This window comes from Lepus europaeus, chromosome 23, assembly GCF_033115175.1.
Source record: "Lepus europaeus isolate LE1 chromosome 23, mLepTim1.pri, whole genome shotgun sequence".
Classification (NCBI taxonomy): Eukaryota; Metazoa; Chordata; class Mammalia; order Lagomorpha; family Leporidae; genus Lepus; species Lepus europaeus.
In genome coordinates, this window is record NC_084849.1 from 22,140,083 (window position 1) to 22,163,347 (window position 23,265).

At 49.3% G+C, this 23,265-nt stretch overlaps 1 protein-coding gene across 2 annotated transcripts in view; it reads left to right on the forward strand.

The window, feature by feature from the left end:
• ZNRF3 (zinc and ring finger 3) overlaps positions 1-23,265 on the forward strand; it is a 169,668-nt gene that overhangs the window by 86,926 nt on the left and 59,477 nt on the right. For both annotated transcript variants that reach the window (XM_062182304.1, XM_062182305.1), the window contains exon 2: positions 17,133-17,258. In XM_062182304.1, coding sequence (XP_062038288.1) covers positions 17,133-17,258 — 126 coding nt within the window. The remainder of the gene's footprint in view (positions 1-17,132; positions 17,259-23,265) is intronic.

Genomic DNA, 23,265 nt, shown 5'->3' on the forward strand with positions numbered 1-23,265 from the left:
TCCATGGTCTCCGCCCTTCCCACCACAAACGCAGGACAGTGGAACAGAAGGGGCTGGGGGACGGCAGCACGTGCCGATGCCCTGCACCACGGAGCCTGTGGCTAGGTCCAGTGTGTTTTCTGCAGCTCTATTCTGCAGAGGGGGCGGGGCAGGAAGCCGCCTCCTCCTCAGAACCTAGAAAGTGATAAGACTTTCCCAGCAGAGATAGCAGGTGGGGGAAGGAATGGCCCTGAAGTGCATCTCGTGCTCCTCCCATCCTTCCATCCTGGAGGACCCTCAGGCATGCAGCCAGGCCTCTTGCAGCTGGCGGGTCAAGCCTTGGCCTGCGCATTCTGAGCGAGCAACGGCTGAGCTGCTCCCTCTCGGCTCTGACTCACAGGCCCGCAAACACTCAGTAGCTACATCCTTTGACTTGGAGCTCTCGGGTCCTCTACTCTGACCTCTCCCCTGCTGTTTATCAAGGTTTGTGAGCTTTCTAGAAATAAATGTCAAGTTCACCCAACTGGATCAAGACCTTTAAAGATTAGAGACCTGCTTTTTTTTCCGTAAGATAGAGTGTCGTTTTTTGGTATCTTTTGAACAGACACACAGACACTCAACCTCACACTCAACGCAGCATGGTCTTGCCCTTACTTAGAAATAGAATAAATACAGATTTCTTTGTACATGAACTTGCAGCCACTTGGTTTCTCTAGTTGGCTCCCTTGAAATTGGACCCTGCAGAAACCTGTCCATCAACCTGTTAGCTGAAAACTGATGAGTTGGGGCCTCCGGGAACTTGTCCTTCATCTGCAAGCTGGCAGTCGCCCCCCCTGGTGCCCTGGAATGCTGGGGCATGGGGGTGGTACCACACAGCCAAGGATGCTAAGACAGGACATCCGGAGAGCCTTTCTCTTCTCTCTCTTTGTATCATCCATCGCCGGTATTTAATGCTGGGCACTGTGCTAAACTTTAAAGGGGCCCCATTGCAGACAAGTGTGGGCTGAGGGAGTGGTAAAAGAAGGCCCTAGCCAGGGTCATGACCTCCCCAGTCCACTCTCTCTGAGCAGACGCAATCAGGAATAGATCGCTTCATGAGGTGAGGAATGGGGAAGAAACTGTCCTGGCTTGTGCTAATAATTCCTGATATATGGTGGCTGTCTCCAAGGAGCCCGAAGCAGAGCTCAGACATTATCTCATTAATCCTCCCTAAACCCCCATGAGGTAGGCAGGTGGCAGGCATTCCCCTTGCTCTCGGGATCAGAGAGAATTGGGCCCTTATGCGACTTGCCCGAGGTCATACAGGGTGGCACAGCCTTGCATATAATTTATCGCTTTTAATGCTTGAGCCTGTGGTTTCCAATCCTCCCTATCTCCCCACCACCACCACCACTCTTAACAGACTACACGGGAATATTTTAATCAGGTGGTTTTCATCAAGTGTCCCTTCCTGAAATGCTCTTGGCTCTTTCGCTTGGCTTGGAAACTCACCAAGGCAATTACAGAGGAGCAAAGGATGGGACGAGAGGAATCTAACCTGTGGGTGTGGCTGGTGAGCCCTTCGGGAAAGAACCAAGGGCAGGTCTCCATCCCTGGAGGTCCTTGCTCACTCTGGATTCATCACTGGTGTCCTGCTTTTGTGCATCTTTTGTGTTGGGTTTCTTACGCGATGTCATGGTTTTGGGAACATTGACAGGAGGTAGTCCCCTCTCACTCTGTCTCCTGGGAGGCTGCTGCTCATGGGAAAGGCTAGGGCCTCTACTCCCTTGCATACCATGCTCTACTCTGCTTCCCTCCCATCCAACCTTGGAATCTGATTCATGAATGCACTGACTTGTGCCGTCTCACTCAGGTGGGGCAGGCGCATTCCTGGTTTACAGATGAGGGAGCTGAACCTTGAGGAGATAAAGTAATTGCACTGAGTGGAGGAGCTTGGCTGTGTTCTCCTCACCGTACCATGCGACTGGTGATAATTAGCATCTTGTCCCACTGTGTTTTCCCCCTTTGTCCCACTTACCCTTTATTTGCGTAATTCTTTAATAACAGCTTTATTGAGACATAATTTACAAACCATATAATTCACCTACATAAAATGTACAATTCAGTGGTTTTCAATGTATTCGCAGTTGTACAGCCGTCACCACAAAGCATTTTAATCACCCTAAAAAGACACCGTGTACCTTTGAGCTTTTACCCCTTTTTCTCCCATCCTCTTCCCCACCCCACCCCTGTACTCCTAAGCAATTATTAATCTATTTTCTGTGTCTGTAGATTTCTCTATTCTGCACTTTCATATGAATGGAATCGTGTAAGACGGGAGTTTCTGGACTTTTTTAAAAGATAAAGATTTATTTATTTGAAAGGCAGAGTTACAGAGGGAGAGAGACAGACAGACAGAAAGAGAGGTCCTCCATCCACTGGTTCACTCTCCAGGTGGCCACAAGTGCCAGGGCTGGGACGGGCTGAAGCCAGAAGCTTTCTCTGGGTCCCCCTTGTGGGTGTAGGGGCCCTGCAGCTGTTCTCTACTGCCTTCCCAGGCATACCAGCAGGGAGCTGGATCAGAAGTAGAACAGCTGGGACTCAAACCAGCACCCACTTGGGACACTGGCAATGCAGGTGGTAGCTTAACCCACTATGCCACAATGCTGACCCTGTTTCTTTTATAAAGATTTTTGAAAATGTATTTATTTGAAAGGCAAGTTACATAGAGGGAGAGAAAGAGATATCTTCTATCTGCTGTTTCACTCCCCAAACGGCCACAACAGCTGGAACTGAGTCAGGTTGAAGCCAGGAGCCTGGAACTCCATCTTGGTCCCCCACATAGAGGGCTGGAGTCCAAGCACTTGGACCATCTTCCATTGCTTTCCCAGGCACATTAGCAGGTGGCTGGGTCAGAAGCAGTGAAGCCGGGACTCTAACCAGTGCTCTCATATAAGACGCCAGCATCATAGGCAGAGGCTTAACGCACTGCGCCACAACGGCAGCCCCGAACCGGGACTTCTGACTCAGCACAGTGTTTTCAGGGTTTATCCAGGTTGTAGTATGTATCAATACTCTTCTTTTAAAAAAAAAAAATATTGTTGGATTATTGAAGAGGGAGGGGGAGGACCCCATCTGCTTGTTCACTCCCAAATGACTGTATCAGCTAGGGCTGGGCCAGGCCAGCCAGGGACCTAAAACTTAATCCAGGTCTCCCAAGTATAGGGCAGGGACCCAAGTCCTGAGCCATCAGCTGTTGACCTCCCAGGGTGTACATTAGCAGGAAGCTAGATTGGAAGCACAGCCAGAACTCAAAACCAGGCACCCCAAAATGTGTTCAGGCATCCTAAGCAGTGACTTATCTGCTGTGTCAAATGCCTACCCCCCCCCCTTTTTTTTTTTAATTTATTTGAAAGGCAAAGAAGCAGAGACAGAGAAAAAGTTGAATAGAAATGTCGCATCGCTGGCTCATTCCCTGAAAGCCCACAACAGTTGGAGCTTGGCCAGAAAACCAGGAGCTGGTCCCCTAAACGGGTGTCAGGGACCCAACTACTCGATTCATCACTTGCCTTCCAGCACACACGTTAGCTAGCAGGAACCTGGGATCAGGGACTTGAACCCAGGTGCTCTGACAAGGGATGGGAACACCCTAAATGAATATGGCATATTAACTGCTGCACCAAACACTAACCCCTATTACCTGTCTTAGATTAAGCCACTCTAGTGGGTACGAAGTGGTATCGCATTTTGGTTTTAATTTGCATTTCTTGATGGCTAACCATATTGAGGAGCTATTCATATGCCTATTGGCATTTGCATATCCTTTTTGGAGAAATATCTGTTCAGGTCCTTTGTTCAGTTTTTAATTGGATAATTTCTTAATAAGCTACAAGTGTTCTTTCTACATTTCGGATATGCCTGTTACGAGATTTATGTCTTCTACATATTCCATTCTTTGGAATTGTCTTTTTACTTTCTTGATGGCATCCTTTCCAACACAAATGTGTTTGAGTTTGGATGAAGTCCAGAGTATCTGTTCTGTTCTTTGGCTGCTTGAGCCTGTGTGTTGGGGCCTCTGTTTCTATTCCTTAGGAATATAGGCAGGGTGCGCAGGATCAGTACTGCCCTTCAGGTGGGGAAACGAGGCTCGGGGTTTTACACGAGTCTTCCAGCACCACACAGAGTGGCAGTGCTGGGATCCACCGCAGGCCACTGCGGCTCGAAGCCCACGTCCAACCTAGCACAGCACAGTCACGGTGGTGTCGACATAGAACGACAGTGTCCGTCTGCTCTTAGAATAGACACTCAAGCATGTTCAAAATCCCCTTCTCGGAACGGTTGCTTGGCAAATGTTGGATTGTCCCTCCCATTTTAGTTTCTATGTTTTTTCAATTAAAGAGACTTTCTGGGGGCCAGCCTTGTGGAGCAGTGGGTTAAGCTGCTGCCTGCGATGCTGACATCCCATATGAGCACCGGTTAGAGTCCTGGCAGTTCCACTTCCTATCCAGTTCCTGACTAATGCACCTGGGAAGGCAGTGGAAGGAAGATGGTCCAAGTGCAGGATACGTGGACGGAGTTCCAGGCTCTGGCTTCAGTCTGGCCCAGCCCTGCCCTTGTAGCCATCTGGGAAGTGACTAGCAGATGAAAGATTTTCTCCCTCCCTTCCTCCTTTTCTCTCTCTCTCTCTCTCTCTCTCTCTCTTTCTCTCTCCTCTCTTTCTGTAACTTTGCATTTCAAATAAATTAACGAATAAAATCTTAAGAGAGAGACTTTGTGAGCGGGAATGAATTTAAAATTCAAAATTTTTAATAGAATTTATTTTGGTCTATTTGAAGGCAGAGAGAGATCTCCCCTCCACTGGTTCACTCTCCAGATGGCTGTACTAGGCAGACCTGGGCTAGGTGAACGCCAGGAGCTGAAAAGGTGATCCGGGTCTTCCTTGGTGGTGGCCGAGACACAGGTACTTGAGGCATTATCTACTGCCACTCGGGGGGCTGTCAGCAGGAAGCTGGAGTCGAAAGCAAAGCTGGGACTGGACCCCAGGCGTGTGGCATCCTGGGCAGTGTGTGGACTGCTGTCCTAAATTCCCACCCCTGAACTTAGACTCTTGACTAGGAGGCAGTAAACCTGCTTCTCAGAGGCCTGTTCTCCTTGGCATTCAAAAAGCTACTCGAGATCATAACCAACTGGGAGTATATCATCCTGTTGATAGCTTGTAAGAAATCCCCCCACATATCTGGAATTGTTGTCTCTTTTTTTTTTAATACAAAAAAGCTTGACTTGCACTTTATTGTAATAGTTCGAGGATTTAATAGTTTCGGGCACATGGTGAAAAGAGTTCTTAGTTTTTGTCTTTGTTTTGTGTCTGTGTCAAAGAAAGGAAATGAAATTACATCGTAACTTTGTTGTTCATGTGGTCAAACAAGATGGAAGTGTTAGAATAACCGGCGCTGAACTACTGTCACCACTGATTAAATGAGATTGATTGCTCGTTCTACTCTGTATGCTGGGTTCTGACACTTTTTTCTCGTGTTCTACCTGCTGAGCACCTGCAGGCAGCCTGTGCTTGCCTTGGTGACTAGGACATGCACACGGTGCCGTATGTGTGCCCGGCTCTCTCACTTCGAAGGGAGCTTCATTTCTGGGTGTGCTCCTCCCCGCTGGACCAGCCCGTTGGAGGCCAGGGCGTCTGTTGTGGGAAAGGGACACATTGCTCAACAGAGCACGTTACTACCTAGCGCTGCCATTTGTCACCTCTCAGCTGTGTCATACAGGGAGCCGACGGGTAGGAAAAAGCCCTAGTGAGCCTCAAATTTCAGTCACCTGCTATATCAGCAGATGTGCATAATTCTAGAATTATTCTCAGTCTCTGCTAATAAAACAACATTGCCATTCCTCGCCCCGTGTCCAGTTGCAGGGCCAGTGCCCAACAGATGTTAGCTTGAATACTGGAATCCAAAATTAAAAAATTCTCCCAGTGTCCTTGTTCTCCAACCCAGTACCTTTTTTTGTTTTGTTTTGTTTTGCTTTGTTTTTTCTTTTTTGCATTATCAGCCCAGGCTGCTTTATTGCTGAGGTATCTATTTGCACAGGTGCAGAGTTGCCAGCTCTTACATTGATTTCTTTTTACATCAAGGAATATGATTTCTTCAGACATCCCAAAGAGGCGTGCAGATTGGAACACAAGCTGCCTTTTGTAATACTTCAACTTAGTCAATGAACTTCTCTCGGCATACACCATGGTGGAGAATACACAGAAGAGAACCCAGTGAGCAACCCCTGTACCTGCTGGACAGGAAATAAACTATATTGTGAAGAGCTCTAATATTCTTAAATCTTTTAATTACAAGAGATGGGTTCTAAGACTGGTACTGTCATTTTAAAGACCAATGATAATAACATACTGTCAGAGTACCTTTCTTACCCATATTCTAACCAGTGGCATGGCATACCATCACCAAGGGAGACAGCCTGTCAACTTTTTTTTTTTTTTGAGATTTATTTTTATTTATTTGAAAAGCAGAGTTACAGAGAGAGAGAGAGGGAGAGACAGAGAGATCGTCCATCTGCTGGTTCACTCCCCAAATGTCCGTAATGGCTAGGGCTGGGCCAGGCCGAAGCCAAGAGTTTCTTCCTGGTCTCCTACATGGGTGCAGGGGGCCCAGGACTTGGGCCATCCTCTGCTGCTTTCCCAGGTGCATTGGCAGGGAGCTGGGTTGGAATTGGAGCAGCCAGAGCTCTGGCCATTGTGGCCAATTGTGGAGTGAACCAGCGGATGGATGACCTCTCTCTCTCTCTCTCTCTCTGTAACTCTGAGTTTCAAATAAATAAATCTTAAAAAAAAAAAAAAAAAAGGAAGTGGAGCAGGCGAGACTGTAACTGGCACCCAATTGGGTTGTTTGCATCACAGGTGGCAGCTTTACTCACTACTCCACAACACTGACCCCAGCCTGTCAACTTTTTTTTCCTTTTAAGATTTACTCATTTATTTGAAAGTCAGAGTTACACATTGAGAGAATGAAAGGCACAGAGAGAGAGAGAGAGGGAGAGAGAGAGAGAGGGAGAGAGAGAGAGAGGTCTTCCATCCAATGGTTCACTCCCCAATTGGCCGCAACGGTCGGAGCTGAACCCATCCAAAACCAGGAGCCAGGAGCTTCTTCTGTGTCTCCCATGCAGGTGCAGAGGCCCAAGGGCCATCTTCCATTGCTTTCCCAGGCCATAGTAGAGAGCTGGATCGGAAGTGGAGCAGCCAGATCTCGAACTAGCACCCACATGGGATGCCAGCACTGCAGGCGGCAGCTTTACCCACTACGCCACAGCATTGGCTCCCAGTCTGTCAACTTTTAAAATAATTTCTTGCTTTTTAGTTTTTTCCCAGATGCAGATGTGATTTTTAAACAGTTGTTGTTTTGCATACTAACTTTTCATAAGGTTTCATACGTAGTTTATATTCCATGATATAGTCACCAGTGTCTCCTTTTGGTTACACGGTAACCAAAGAGGATAGTGGTTATTCTTAGTTTTTCTCCAAATAGTGACACTCGTTGGGGAAGATTCCAGCTGAGTGTTCCAAAAACTTGAGCAGAGTAGTCTTGGTTTAGTTCTCTGGCAGTTCCCTGTTGGAAGTCTCCAGCACACAACAGCAACAGCCAGCTCCTTCTCTGTGCCGGGGGCAGCGCTTTCTCTCTCCATTCCAGTTGCTTCCATTGCTATGACAACAAGGGAAAAAATTATATTCAGATTTTTCTGGATTCTAGATCCAGAAAAGGGTTTAGACTGTTTGTTGTTGAAAGAACATAAGAGTCGTCCATTTCCTTGTACACAGAAGAGGAAAAAAAAAAAAATCCCCATGATTCAAAAGAAGATGGGGTGAGGCTGTCATTTTTCCATTCTTTCACATACATTTCAAGCCTTGATTCTAGCTCCCACACCTTTTAAGAAAAGGGCTAGGCTGTCTGATGTGAAACTGTACCACAGCGACACCCTACCCTGGCCGACAGTGGCAAAAGGACAAAAGGAAGCAAGTTTCCCTTTTAAATCCCCAGGAATTTTTGGATGAGATAATATTACAGAGTGGACCCTCTCCTCCTCCTGTTAGTTCGGTGTTTGGCTGCTGTGTAACAGTAACCCACTTAGCAGCAGGCGGCCCTTTTGAAGTTATTTTAGGCTCTCAGCCGAGTGTAGAGATACTGTAACCTTGGATAAAAGCAGCACCAGCCCTGGTGTCAGTTTTGCCCTTGCAGACATGTGGGAAGTGCACTAGCATATCTCAAGGATTTGGTTCTGAAAGCTTCTTAAAGAGTGGTCTTGGTTTCAAAGCTTGGCTCGATGCGCCGTGCTCAAGGGAACATAGCTCTTTTTCTCCAGATATGTAACCCCGTCCGACAGTCTCCTGGCTTACATGTTCCCGTAAATACTTTGTCCATTAACAAAACAGTGAAACCGTGATAGTCAGCCTCGTCAGGCTCTGAGAAGTTTGCAAAAGGCTCATCTTTATACTTCAGCATAAAGCAGTTGTGCAATGCCTGGCACCAAAGATGGTCAGGTGCGTGTGTTACTTGTTGTTAGCCATGTTTTGTGTTTGGTTTTTTTTTTTTTTTTTTTTGCCTCTGCAGTTCCTTATTTGGAAAGGCAAGCCAGGATATCCACAGCCTCTTTTAGAGGTTGTGGGGTCTGTCTGTGTCTGGGAGAAAAAGGGGTCTTCTCCAGAACAGCCACCCCCATAATTGCATCTCCTGCCTCTGACACCCAAATCCACATCACGCTCAGGTGTCCTCCCGGAGTTACTGTGGATGTGAGGGTGGTGGGGTCTGCTGGTTCCCCCTTCCCTGTGTTCCCAGCCGTCCTCAGCCCAGGTCCTGGACGGCCCCTCAATAGCTGTCCCAGACAGAGTCTCCCGTCCGGTGTCTACTGCCCTGTTCAGGGAGCTCGTGGGGTCTCTCTTGGGCCTAATGAAAGGCGTCCCACCTTTGTCCCGTGAGAAGGACCCGTAGGATCTGCCCGAACACCCAGACAAGGGAGCTGGTATCCAGTGGTACGTGAAGTTTCTCATCAAAATAATAATGCACATATCTGTTTATAAACATTTTCAGTTCTTTCAAATCTGTGAATATTTCTCAATTTCTGAGACGATGCTTATAATGCTCCTGCTTATCCTTAGTCCATTTCAAAAAGTTATTTTTGACTTCCTGCTAGTGAAAGGTGAAGACTTTGTTCTGTTACTCCTATGTGCTCCTTGTCTCCCACTTCTGAGCATCCCTACATTCCTCCCGACATAGCTGCCTCACAGTTACCAAATCCTTTGGGGTTTATGCCATTATGACCCCCAGTAATCGCAGGCCGGCCAGCAGTGGAGTCATACCCTCGTCGCAGTTGATAACTCTGGTGTGGCTTCTTGTTTTTGTTACCTGCTCCCCCACACGCCCCCTGCCCCAGTTACTTGAGTTTGCTGTAGCCATCACACTTCATTGTCCCATTCAGCGCTATAGGTCTCTTCTCTGTACCACCTGACTCACTGGGTAAGGAGTCAGCATTGTGCTGCAAGTTGGCTTTGCCACAGCCCCCGTTCTCTGGCCCCCCTCAGGACAGACCCCCTGTGAGATGGTTGCACAGCCTTCCTCCTGGGAATTCCCTCTATTCTCTTCTCTGTTGGAATCCCCATGCCTGGATCCCATGCCCACCTCTGCGTTGCTCTAGTCCCTTGTTTTGCTGTTGCTGACAATAGCTTCTGAAACCAAACACGGGTTGGAAATTTTGAGACATTAATTTTTGGGGGGAAGGACAAATCCTGTTCTCCCTCAAGCACTGGCCTTGGCAGGGCTCTGTGTGAGGGGCTGCAGTACTGTGTCCTCTCTCCCCGTGCTGGGGCCGTTGTGTTCCCGCAGCTGGGCTGGGGAGCTGTACCATTGACAGTACTTTTTTTTTTTTTTTTTTTTTTAGTTCTGAGAATGGCCTTGTTGGATAACTTGGTGATAACAGCTCTAAGAACTGGGTCTTTTAAAGTTCGCACAGCAGTTTGGTCATATCCTGACCTCCTTGCCCCGGCCCCTTAACTTTGTGGAGCAAAGAAAGATCCAAGTCTTAGAAAAACTAAGCAGGGGGCAGGACAGCAGCCCTGCCTCCAGGCTGAGGACTGTTTTCTCAGGCAACAGTCATTTTTGCACACCTGTGGGGCACAAGCTGTGGGCAGGATGAAGAGGGACCTCTGAGGAAGAAGGTCCCTCTGAGGGACCTTCTAGAAGCAGGAAGAGGGAAGGCTGAAGGCACTGTGGTGGGCACCATACAGAGCATTTGGGAGCAAAGAGGTGGAAGCAGCGTAGCTGGCTGGGTGCATTCAAGAAGGCTCTGGGGAGGGAGTGACGTGGAAGTTGGTCTTGCAGGGCAGACTGCAAAGGCAGGCAGTGCAGGTGAGTGCGGCAAGTCTAGAGAAAGTGACAGAGAGGGCTTTCCCTCTGATCGAGCTTCTGCTATGTTCCTGTGTTGCTATGTTTTGTCTCATTTAATCCCTAAGTACCTCACTAAGGCATGTGCTATTGTCTCCACTTAACTGGTAAGAAAATGGAAGTTCATAGAAACTAAGACCTCTCCCAGGTCTTAGATATTGGACCTAAGACCAATACTCCCAGGTATTGGACCTCATAAGACACAGGACTAGAATTTAGACACAGATTGCATGATTCCAAAACTCTTGTTCTTTCCATCCCGAGGCATCCCTTGGGACAAAATAAGGCGTGAGAGGGCAAGAGCCACAGCTTCAGGATGATGTCCAGTCAAAGCTGTGACAAAGGACTAGTGGACATTTTTGCTCCAGTTGACTTCAGTTAGATATTGAACATCCCCAGGGAATTGTGCTAGTAGCACAAGACCAGAGTTATAACACAGAGCATGTTTTCCTTTTTTTCTTGAAGATTGCTTATTTATTTGAAAGCCAGAGTGACAGAGAAAGGTCAAGAGACAGAGAGAGAGAGAAAGAGATCTTCCATCTCTGATTCACTCCCCAACTGACCACAACAATGTCCAGGCTGAAGCCAGGATCCTGGAACTCCATCCTGTCTCCCACATAGGTGGTAGGGGCCCAGGTACTCAGGCTGTCCTCTGCTGCTTTCCCCTGTGCATTAACAGGGAGCTGGGCCAGAAGCAGAGCAACTGGGACTCAGGCTGGCACTCTGATACAACACTGGCCTAACCCCCTGTGCCACGATACTTATTTTCTGTTTCATCTTGTGTTTCTATGCTAGCTTATTCATTATTTGCATCAAGTTCTCCCTTGGATCCATCACAGGAGTTTTGCGTGTCTTCTCATTTCAGGCTATCTTCTTTCTTCAGTATTCTCTTCTCAGGGCAGTGTGTGGCGTTCTGTTCTAGATATTCTAGCCTGTGTCTTTTCCCCTTTACATCCCTATCCATAACTCAGCCCTTTTAATCTTTTTTAAAATAGCAGGGCAGGGACTGGCACTGTGACGTAGCAGGTTAAGCCGCTGCCTGCATTGCCTATACCCTATATGGGCACCAGTTTGTGTCCCGGCTGCTCCACTTCTGATCCAGCTCCCTGCTAATGGCCTGGGAAAGCTTTGCCAGGTGCACTCTCAGGGAGCTGGACCAGAAGTGGAACATCCAGGGTTCAAACCAGGGTTCATTTGGGTTGCCAGTGTTATAAGCAGCAGCCTAGCCCACTGTGCCACAACACCGGCCCCAACATGTGTAATTTTTAAGTGCTTATGTACAGCACCAGTTTTAAAATTGTTTATTTATTTGAAATTCAGAGTTAGAGAGAGGGAGAGACACATATCTTGCATCTACTGGTTCGCTCCCAGATGGCTGCCACAGCCAGAGCTGGGCCAGGCCAAAGGCAGGGGCCAGGTGTTTCTTCCAGGTCTCCCACATGGGTCATCTGCTGCTGCTTTTCCAAGGCCACTATAGGGATTTGGATTGGAAGTGGAGAAGCCGGGACATGAACAGCACCCATATGGGATTCTGGGCGTTACAGATGGCCAGCTTCATCTGCTACACCACAATGCCAGCCCCTCCAGGACCCCCTATTGCAACCAATCCATAAATGTGCAAGCCACTTGCATAGAATGGCAGTATTTGTACATAACCTTCCTATGTCCTCTGTATACTTTAACTCATCTCTAGATTACTTACAATGACTAATACGATGTAAATGCTGGGCAGTTAGTTTTCTGCTGTATTGTTTCAGGATCTATGACAATTTTTCTAAAATATTTCTGCTCCTCGTTGGTTGGATCCACAGATGCAGGACCCCCGGATTTGGTGGGCCAAAAGAATGGCTTCCACGTGGACAGCATTGGAGGCAGTTTTTGGCAAATTTTATGGAACTATGGATGTGGCGCCCCTCATCATGTTTGATGTAACAGCGGCATAGTTAGTCATCGAGCTGTTTTCTGAATGACAGTACTCTCACTTTCTCCAGCATTCTCTGTCGTTCTTTTAGTCATTCCCTATGGGAGCTCCCACGTGGATTCCTTCCTCTCTAATCCGTAACTAGAGTGTTTGTCATTTGCGTGGAATCCAGTCATTGAGTAATATAACTTTCATGGGCTCCGTTAAGTTCTGCATCCATTGCTGATTCACAGTTGTAGTTTGCAACTTATCTACGTAGTCTTGTCACTATGTCATCTGATATCCCAATATTTTGCAAGAGTTTGCTGTAAGGATTAAATGAGATGAAAATGTATAAACATACAGGAGTGGATGGTTAGCCTGACAGTTAATATGCCTGTGTCCCACACCGAAGTCCCTGGGTTTGATTCCTAGCTGTAACTTCTGACTGCACCTGCCTGCCATTGCAGACCCTGGGAGGCAGTGGTGGTGGCTCAAGTAATGTGGGAGACCTGGATTGTATTCCTGGCTCCTGGCTCTGTCCTGGCCCAGCCCCACCCCTTGCAGGCGTTTGGGGGATAAACCAGTGGAAGGGTGCTCTCCATCTGTCTGTCTCTCTTCCTCTTAAACAAATTCTGTGTGTGTGTGTGTACATAGTAGATGTGCAATTAATGGGAAGGTCCTCCTCTTCACTTTCCACAGGCTTGGCATGTTTATTTGCATTTTGTACCTCTGCCTGGAATACTCCATCCTTTGGGAAAAGTCAGCTCACTAATGAATATTCTCATGTTATGACTACTTCTGTTTGCTTATAAAACATTTTCCTGAGCTCGTAGCTTGCAGTCTGGGTAAAGAGAACCCTGGGGGGGAATGGCCCGAGGCCTGGGGCGGCAGGCGTTTCCAGAAGCTGATGCTGTTGCCTGGAGAGCTGACTGGGAGCTGAATCCTGCAGTGTAGTATTTGGCAGATGGGTCAAAAGGCCGGTTACCCTTGAGAAACATAGCACCTAAGGTAGAATCTGCGAGTTTGGGCACCTGGCCCTGCACACAGGAGTAAGGAACTCAGGGTGGAGGTGGGAAGGTGGGAAGGGTAGATTTTCATGCCTCTGAGAAGTGATTTTGGTGACTTCTTTACCCTCTGCAGAAAACAAATAACCCACACCAATCAGCTGCACTCACTGGCACTTTAGAAAAATTCCTTTTGGTTTTTAAGGCTTTGATCCTCGTTCGGAAGTCAACACCCCTGTCACGGCTGACATGTCAAACTGCTAATAGTCACCCCAGTGTCAATGAAAGATCCGATAGGGGAGTCTTGGAGGAGAGGGGGAGAGCAAGATGCCAAAGGTGGGGGGGAGGGCCTGGTGTGAAGCATGGCCCCGGGGCGCCACCCTGACAGACCCTCAGGACCCTTGGGTGTGTTTGAGGCTTGCATAGTTCAGATTTCGGCATGCCTGAGGACGCTCGCCACATGCCTTTCTCATGGCCTCGGGCTGTGCACCTCCACAGCAGAAGCCTCTGGTCTGGTCAGGCCCGCGTGCTGCTCACTGTGTTTGCAAAGGCTCAGGCCTCAACCTTGGCTGCTGCTGCTCTCGGTTCCCAGTCCCAGCCCTCCCCTCTCACTCCATGCGCATCCACCAGGCCTTGCCTTCCCTCCAACTGCCCTTGACTGTCCCTCCATCTCCTTCTACACTGACCATTAGTCTGCATCCCAGACGTTCAGCCTTGAGAATACAGTGAGCTCTGCGTTGCATCTGTAGTTGCTGTAGGCTTATTCTATCAAACATATGTACGTGTTCTCCCCAACTGAGCATGTCTCAAAGTGTGTCCATGAAACAGCAAGATCCTGTTAAACACAAAGCAGATTTAACCATCTAAAGATAGGAGGCGGTCGCCTTGGCAAAGGTTGAAAACCCTGCTGTACCTGAATTCACGGATGTAGGCCCTGAGTCCCTGTGAAATGTTGCTCGTTCAAGAACCTGCTTTTCATCCTGCAAGACTCGGGTTCCAGAACACCTGCTGTCTAGAGGGTTAGAAAGCACGTTGCCTTCTACTGTGGATCCCTGTGCTGGCTGAGGGCAGGGCTCGCAGGTTGTTGGCCATTTCTGAGTAAACTCTTAGGACTGTTATCTGGTTGGGGTGTGTGTGTGTGTGTGACTTTTTAAATTGTGTTTGAATTAATATGAAGTTCATCGTTTTATATAATTCAGAGACATTTATGTGTTCACAGTGTTGTGCAGCCATCACCACCCTCCAGTCCCAGAACATTTTCATCAGTCTGAAAGTAAAACCTAGACCCGTGAAGCAGCCACTCCCCTCTCCCCACCCCCACCACCCCCATAACCACTCCTCTGCTTTCAGTCTCTAGGTATTTGTTCCGGACATTTAATGTAAATGGAATTGATGATCGGTGACCTTTTGTGCCTGGCTTTTCCCTTCAGTAAAGTTTTGATAGGGACACAAAATCTTAGACCTGGATAATAACCTCTGTTTCTCCAAAGGAGGCCTTCATCGTTGGCCAAAGCCCATAAATGTAGCAGTAACGAAAAGCAGTCACCCATCTGGAAAAGCCTAAGTCGCATGGCCAGGTTAAAAATATCACGGAACACTATAGAAAAGGAGCAGAATTGCCATGGCCTGACCTGCGCTGGTTTGAGCCTGGCCTTGAGCCCCTCCCTCGAGGTCAGAGGTGGCTAAGCTGTTGGCACAACTGACTTAACACCCTTGCTTGGCTTCTTTCTAGTCAGAGGACTTGGCACTTCCAACTCCTCATCATTTATAACTGTAGAACACTATATAATGAGCTGAGCCCTCCCTTCTGAAGGGTCTCTTATACTGTCCAGGGCACTATAGGAACCTTCACAGATCCTTTAAGCAGACTTGGAGCAAACGTTGAGGACTCACGCAAGCGTTGGCTCTCCTGGGGCTGTCCATCTCGTGTCTTGGAATCCCCAGGATAACCATCATGCCGACGGCTGGTAGCCCCTCGCCACCTGTGGTCAGCAGCAGCACCTGTGACCTGAAATGGTTCCACTGAACTGCCGGGATCTCGTATTCACTCTCCCTCCCTGCTCCCCGTCCCTGTCGCACTGCCCTAAAGCGGTATCAGTGCCTGTGTTGAGAGTGCCATCTTCTGCCTAGGAACCTGCGGTACTGTCCTGGTGTCTGGTTCCTGAGCCCTTCCTCCCAGTCAGGCTGGTCTCCTTCCCTTCCTCTACGTCATCTCCCAGCAAGTGCCTCCTGGTTCAGAACCACCAGGGCTGGCCCCTCTCCTCTTGCCCTGGGTAACCCGAGTTCCTTCGAAGCTCCCTGGAGGCTCAGCAGCTGCAAAGCACCTCCCTCTTGCTGCCAGCACCAAACTCATGTTGCACTTGAAAGCCACAGAATTTGAGCTGGAAACATTGTTTTTAGGTGCCCCCCCCCCCAGTCTTTTCCCTTCAGCCCGCTGCCTCTGAGGAAAGGACTGTAAAAAAGGCACCCGTCTGAGGATCTGAAGGCCAGGTCCCCTCCAAGTACACCACTTGCTGGCCAAATTGTCTTGGAAAAGCCACTAATCTTGTTCTCATCAGCAAAACAAGTGAGGGGTAAAGTGGGTGTATTAGTTTCCTACCTGTTGCTATAACAAGTGACTGTAAACCTTAATGACTTTAAAAAAAAAAACCACAAATGTGTTTTCTTATAATTCTGGGGGTCAGAAGTCCACGGTGGGTCTGTAGGGCTGCGTCCTTTCTGGAAGTTCTAGGAGGGAATCCGTTTCCTTGTCTTTTCCAGTCTCTAGGGTCTGCCTGCATTCCTTGATGGGCCACCTTCTCCGTCTTCAGAGACGTCATTCCAGCTTCCGCTTCCGCCCCCACACCTCCCCTCCGTGGCTCTCCTGCCTCCCTCTTTCTCTCATCCTTCCATTGGGCCCCCCCAGGGAATCGCCCCGCCCCAGCATCACACCTGCAAAGTCTCTGTAGATATGATTGGGGGCTGTTATTCTGTCCACAGTGGATCCTTAGGTTTCCTACATCTCTAACTTATCATGACTCTAAAGACTCACTTGTTCCACTTGGAAAGCTTAGCCCACGCAGTACGAGGCTGCATCAACTTCATACGTTGTACCTGCCCACGAGGATTTCCTCCTCTTGGGCTGTTGTGAAGAGACTCCAGGGCCTGACGGAACCGTGAACCAGACCTTAGGATTATTCTCATTTAGCGGCTTCCTCTGACAGCACTTTGACACGTGCAAATTTGATGATGCTTCTCTACCCAGCCTTGATTTTTTTTTTTTTGGTGCTTTGCCGATTTTGAAAAGACTTCAAAGAATTTTACCTGGTTCCCAGTAACCAAGGACAACCGTTAAACAGCTAGTTAATTTTATTGGTGATTCTACCATATTTCTGATGGTTTCTCCAGGAAGCCCTAGATGCATACCCAGGTACACTTGCTTAAGTGGAAGTAGTTGATATTGTTAGGATCTAAAGGCCAAACAAGACTTGGCTACTAACCTAGGTAGTCTCCTCTCTAACTGCTACTTAATATAAAATTTGTGGTATGTCACAGCAATTTAATTTAGTATTTGTATGAGAGCTATGCTATTTTTCTTACTCTGTTTCCAATCCGGATGAGGACCACTTAAACAAAGCAGTGAGAAAACATCCATAAAATGTATTTTAGTGGCTGTATTGTATTCTTCCCCAGTGCTTAGCTCATTGTATTGAAATAAGATTCCCTGTGGCTTGAAAAACTTGCTACTTTTTGAAGCTGCTCTTGGCTGAGTCTGGGAAATGCACAGTGTGGGTCAAGTAGATCTGTGTCATCCTATTAAAGCTTTTTTTCTGTTCTGTCTCCTAGATGCACCCGCTGGGCCTGTGTAATAACAATGACGAAGAGGACTTGTACGAGTATGGCTGGGTAGGAGTGGTGAAGCTGGAACAGCCAGAATTGGACCCGAAACCATGCCTCACCGTGCTGGGCAAGGTAAGCCCGCGGCCTCCCAACTCTCCACAATTCGGGTTAGTGTTTCCCACTCTGCCTGTTTCCCCCAGCTCCTCAAATAATTGCAAAGCTGAGCCCTGCCCTGCAGGCCCAGCGCGCCTTCCTGGCTGAGAGGTGGGAGTGGAGGATTGAGATACCTCCTGCAGAGTCTCCCAGAGTGCTCAGGAGCTTGGGCTGTGTGGGAGATTGGCAGCCCAGGTCAGTGCCATCTCTTGTCCATTGTGCGGGCTTGGGCAAGTTGCTTCCTCTCAAGGAATCTCAGTTTCTCTTCTGTGAAATGGGTCGACAGCGGAAATTCATACTGCCTCGTCTCACACCGTGTGGGCCAGATGTTTTGGAATCTGTGATTTGGAGGGTTTAGAGAGGCGTGAAGGGGCGCATATGTCCTATTAAGTAGCCTGCAGAGGACCCAGATCGGCCCTCGGTGATCAGATGTGTGTGTATGTGTGTGTGTGTGTGTGTGTGGCAAACTGCAGACATGCACAGTGAAGTGGCCTAACTGCAGTCCAAGTGGCCTCCTGCTGGTTCAGGGCAGCTTTGCCTCCCAGTGAGGTAGGGCCATTAAGTTTTGCTGCCAAGGAATTTGTGGAAAAACTTGTGGGTTTCAGAGCTGCTTTGGTTTGGGAACGGCAGACAGCTGTGATGGTCCCGTGTGAGAGCTGACCTCACGGGGTGGTCAGGAGGCGAAGTGAGACGAGACACTCGGCCCCACAGGAGAGTCAGCCTCAAAGCCCGGTGCTGCCATTGGCTGCTGTCACCCCACCTAGAAGCGAGGAAAAGGGCTTTGTGGCCAAGAGAGTCAGCATGACTGCCGAGCACAGGGTAAGATAGAAATAAATTTACGTGGGAAAGCTGCCCGTCGAGGATCTTAAAATATGACAGGTAACAACCTGTTCTAAACTTGATCATTTTGTTAAAAGGAAAGGTGCCGAGAAAGTTACTTGAATTTTTGCCTGGAGGGAAGGTGGTACCTCCCAAGGATGGTATTATGGCCTGAATCTGTTTTGAGATTCTCAAAAGCTGCTGTTCTGGGGACTGTGGGGAAACTGCTGAGGTTTAAAGGGAGAAAAAAAAAAAAACAACTCCTGGCTTCTGATCTCCGAGGGCTGCATTGAGAGACCTAGGTAGAGAAGGGGTGGTTTGGGGGCGGGCGCTGTGGCATAGCAAGTAAAGCTGCCACCTGCAGTGCCGGTGACCCTTATGGGCACCAATTCAGGTCCCAGCTGCTCTACTTCTGATCTAGCTCCCTGCTAATGTGCCTGGGAAAGCAGCAGAGGATGGCCCAAGTGCTTGAGCCCCTGCACCCACATGGAAGATCTGGAAGAAGCTCCTGGCTCTTGGCTTCAGATCAGCCTAGCCCGATCATTTGCAGCCATTTGGGGAGTGAACCAGTAGATGGAAGATCTCCCTCCCTCCCTCCCTCTCTTTGTAACTCTAGCTTGTAAAATAAATAAATACAGCTTTTTCTTTTCTTTTCTTTTCTTTTTTTTTTTTTTTTTTTTTGGACAGGCAGAGTTAGACAGTGAGAGAGAAAGAGACAGAGAGAAAGGTCTTCCTTTTTCCATTGGTTCACCCCCCCCAAATGGCAGCTACAGCCGGCGCGCTGCACCAATCCAAAGCCAGGAGCCAGGTGCTTCCTCCTGGTCTCCCTTGCGGGTGCAGGGGCCCAAGCACTTGGGCCATCCTCCACTGCCTTCCCGGGCCACAGCAGAGAGCTAAATACAGCTTTTTTTTAAGGGTGGTTTTGATGCAGGATATGAGTTAGAGAGGGAAGCCTCTCCCACACTTGAAGCAAGCCCCTGCCAAGGGCTCCTGTGGCCCCAAGGACCCTCACGGGTCTAATCTGTCTGGGTGTTTTGCATCTCACTCATCTTCTGGGTAGCATCAGGACATTTATCAAGTGCTCCAGCCCTTTTATTGGACCCACAGAAATTATTTAACACCTGTTATTCAGGCCCTGACACTTCATCGTTTACATCCTTGGCCAGAGCTGCTTGACGATGGGAGGAGGGCAGCAACCCCCTCGAGAACAGTTCTGTGCTTTCCTAGGAGAAATGCCAGCTGGGTGCAAAGGACGGGAACGCTGCTTTCCTTGTAGGCCTTGCCCTCCGGAGAGAATAGCTCCGGCCATACGTCCTAAACGGCTGCTGTGCAGGGCTCAGCAACGTGAACTTCGTCTGCTTTGCCCCCTGTCTGGTGGGGCTCTTGCCTTTGTGTCTCTCACGGCCGTAAAGGGGTTGGAACGGTGCTCACAGGGTCACCCTGTTGTTCCTCCCAGCATTCCATTGTAAGGACAATTGTTGAAGTCGCTCAGAGAACCCCAACCATTTCCTCCTCCGCCTGGAACAGCCGTGACGGTGGTTTTACTTGGAGACTTTTGTATGGTTTGGCCTGGTGTCCTGTCAAGCCAGGGGGAATAAAAACCTTAGACATATATTGAATCATTAAGTACTTCACGGGCTTATTCATTCACCAAATAGTGAACCATTGCGTGGAGCCCGGAAGGCAGGCGAGCAGCAGCCCCCACCTGTTTCTGTTTGGACAAGCGGAGGGGCGGCCAGGCAGCAGCTACTCATTACAGTCTGGCTTAGAGTTGACTGAATAAAATCATTAGCAAAAAAAAAAAAAAAAAAGTGCAGGTCAGATGGAGGAAGACCGCTTCACATTTGTTTAAAACCTGGGTGGGTATAGGAGGTTCCGTGAGTCAGCCCGGCCCCTCCTCCTCCCTCTCTATCATCTTCAGGAATAGTTGTTCTCAGCTTCGCTTCTCATTAACTTTGTTCACTGTGTTGCTTTTTTTTCCCCCTGTGTCCCGCCAAGGGTAGGAGCAAGGCAGTGCTCCTGGGCAGCCTCGGCCCCCGCAGAGCACTTTCCCATCCTTTTTTGCCCCTGGTGACTGTGGCAAGAAGAGGTAGGCAGTGGAGAGAGACACAGAAGGCGGGGGAAGAAACTGCAGCGCAGCCAGTGTGGTGGGGGGCAGGGGGCTTCTCCCCGTCCACGTTGAGACTTGTAGAAAACTCTGGAAAGGAGGGCTCTGTTAGCCGAGCCGGTGGGGGGCAGGGGAGGGCTGGACACCTACCCCTCTGCCTCCTGTGGGCCACCCTGGCCCTCCCCAGCCACCCGCCCACAGAAGAGGCCCCAAGGCGAAACCTTGAAGTAAGAGAGGAATGTCCTAAATTAAAAAAACGTAAATGCCTCTCCAGGAGTTCAAATAAAGTTTCGTTTTAAAAGCGAAAGACATAAACTCATCACCTGGGTTTACTGCCGAGCGCTTTTGAACTCAGAAGAGAGCACCATAAACTGCTGAGAGAAAGGTGATTTACGATCCCCTCCTTCTCATCTTTCCAGCTCTGTGGGAGGAGGTGCGGATGACAGCACAGCCGGGAAGGCAGAGCTGGGGTGCGGGCAGGCAGCACCCCACAGGGAAGCAGCCAGCCTGAGGGGCAGATCCCCCCAGCCTCCCGCGCCACCGCCCTTTCTGGCTTCCCTTGGAGACGCTGTTTTTAGGTTCCTTGTGCTTCTGGTGTTTTGAGCTTCTTCTGCATCGTATTTAGAAGCTTTTCATGATGTCTGGGGATGTTTGGGGGAAATTCTCGTCACGTGATTGACAGACGCTCTGTTACCGGTGACACTTTGAGTCCTGAGAAGTTGCGGGACAACAGAATCGACGTTGAGAGTCAGCGGCCTGGGCTCCAGTCATCCTCAAAGTGCCAGAGTCTGTGTTTATGCCCCAGGCGTGTTAACCCTTCCATTTGATCAGTGTTTACCAAGCATCTTATGGGGCTATGAGGAATTCTGAAGACTGACTTTAAGAGCTCCAGCTCCTGTGAGCGGTCAGCCGCGTGCAGAATCCCATGTCAGGGAACACATGAGGTGCTGGGGTGTCTAGAAAAGTCTGTCTGGCCCCGATTGCCTAACTGCAGGCCCCGGCACACCCACCCTACACTGGAGCTGTGTCTTAGGAGGGTTTCCAAAGATGGTGTGGTCAACTGCCATGAACTCCACTCTGGCCGGTGCTTACGAGAGCTGGCGGTGGGGGCCGGGGTCAACATTGTGGCACAGTGGATTAAGCTATGATACAGGCATCCCATAAGAGCACCAGTTTGAGTCCTGGGTGCTCTACTTCCAATTAAGCTTCCTACTAATTCACCTAAAAGCGGCCCCTGCCACCCATGTGGGAGATCAGATGGAGTTGCAGGTTCCTGGCTTTGGCTTGGCGCAGCCCTGTCCATTGTAGCCATTTGGGGAGTGAACCAACAGATGGAAGATTCTCTCTGTCTTTCTCTCTGCTTCTCTCCCTTTAACTCTACCTTTCAAGGAAATAAATAAATCTTCGCTTGGGGGGAGGGTAGTGAGGGGAAGTTAACACAAAAGACACGAAAGGCAGGGAGTTGCATGTCCCAGAGACCCAGCCTTGGCTGAGTGGCCTCAGAAAGGTTCCTTCAGTTCTCTTACTCCTGGTCAGGGAAAGAGGGCTAAGGTTGTCCTTGTCATTGCCGTGGAGGCACTCAGCATGGCGCCTGCCTCATGGCAAATGCGTGGTGCAAGTGTGAAAGCTGCCACTGTGCTTGCTAAGTGACCCTTATTTGCAGCATCTCCTTCCGTTTCAGACTGAGTGTAAGGTCTTGTCCAGGTTCCCATTTCACGATGAAGAAGTGGAGTCCCAGAGAGGCTGTCTACACAATCTAAGAGCAGACAGCTCACAAGCACCAGGATCTGAAATCAGACCGCTCTACTGCTGCTTCCACGTGCATTTCTCCTCCTGGCCCTCTCTCGTCCTTGCCAGTTTTTTCTGGATGAGAATTGAGTGTTCTTTGGCTGTCACAGGTTCGGTCAGCATGCTGGTTCCATGTAACAGAAACCCAGCCTTTGCTGTGAGGATCCTAGACTATGTCGTGAGACCCCTGGCAAGGGCTGACTCCAAGGCCTGGATGCCAGCGGCTCGTCTCTGTGGATCTGCTTTATTTTACCTCCTAACTTGGTGGGAGACACAGATTCTGCTCCCCTAGCCCCCCAGTATTTCTGGGCCCAACAGTCTTTCTGTGTTGGGTCTAAAAGATCCCAGAGAAGGAAGTCATTGGCCCGTCTTGTGTCAGGTGCTCAATTTCAGACCGGTCAGCTGGGCTGGAACGCACTGGGACATAGCCTGTCCTGCCCTTCCCTGTGTGTATGGAGAACAGGAGGAAGATGTAATCTCCGAAGGAGAGCCGTGGGGGGCAGTGCTAGGCTGCCATGCCCTGAGCAGGGCCCTGCAGTCACCAAGTCACGTGTGCTGTCACAAGCTGGGGAGTGAAGTCCTCAGCTCCCCCCCAGCTGTCAGCGAGGGTTGCAGCCGGACTGTGTCCCTCAGATCCTCTTCTTACCCTACACACACAGTGATTGTGCTGAGACAGGAGTGTGGAGGGCAGGAGTTTTGCAGAGAGGGGCTGTGTGAAGCAGCTGGGGAGACCCTCCAGAACAAAGCAGAAAGATAGGGGAGCAAGAGTTCTTCAAGGGGCATTGGAAATTTCTGGGGGAAGGAAGAGACTTCGGTAAGGAGTTTTGTCTTCATTGTCCAGGTGGCTGTAAGCCATTGCAGGCTGCTGCTGCTGCTGCTTTTTTTAATTTTAATTTTTTTTTTTTTTAATTTGAGAGGCAGAGTGACAGAGAGAGAGAGGGAGAGACAGAGAGAAAGGTCTTCCTTCTGCTGGTTCACTTCCCAAAATGGCCAACAACCAGAGCTGAGCCGATCTGAAGCCAGGAGCTTCTTCCAAATCTCCCGTGAAGGTGCAGGGTCCAAACACTTGGGCCATCTTCCACTGCTTCCCCAGGCCATCAGCAGAGAGCTGGATTGGAAGAAGAGCCGCTGGGACATGATGCCACAGTGCCGGCCTCCATTGCAGGCTTCTGACCCACCCGTGCCACGGGATCCAGGTTTCAGGGATGCTCGCTGGACAGTGGCACCTGGGCTGGGTCACAACAGGGAGGATCATGTTACTCTTTGCTGCTG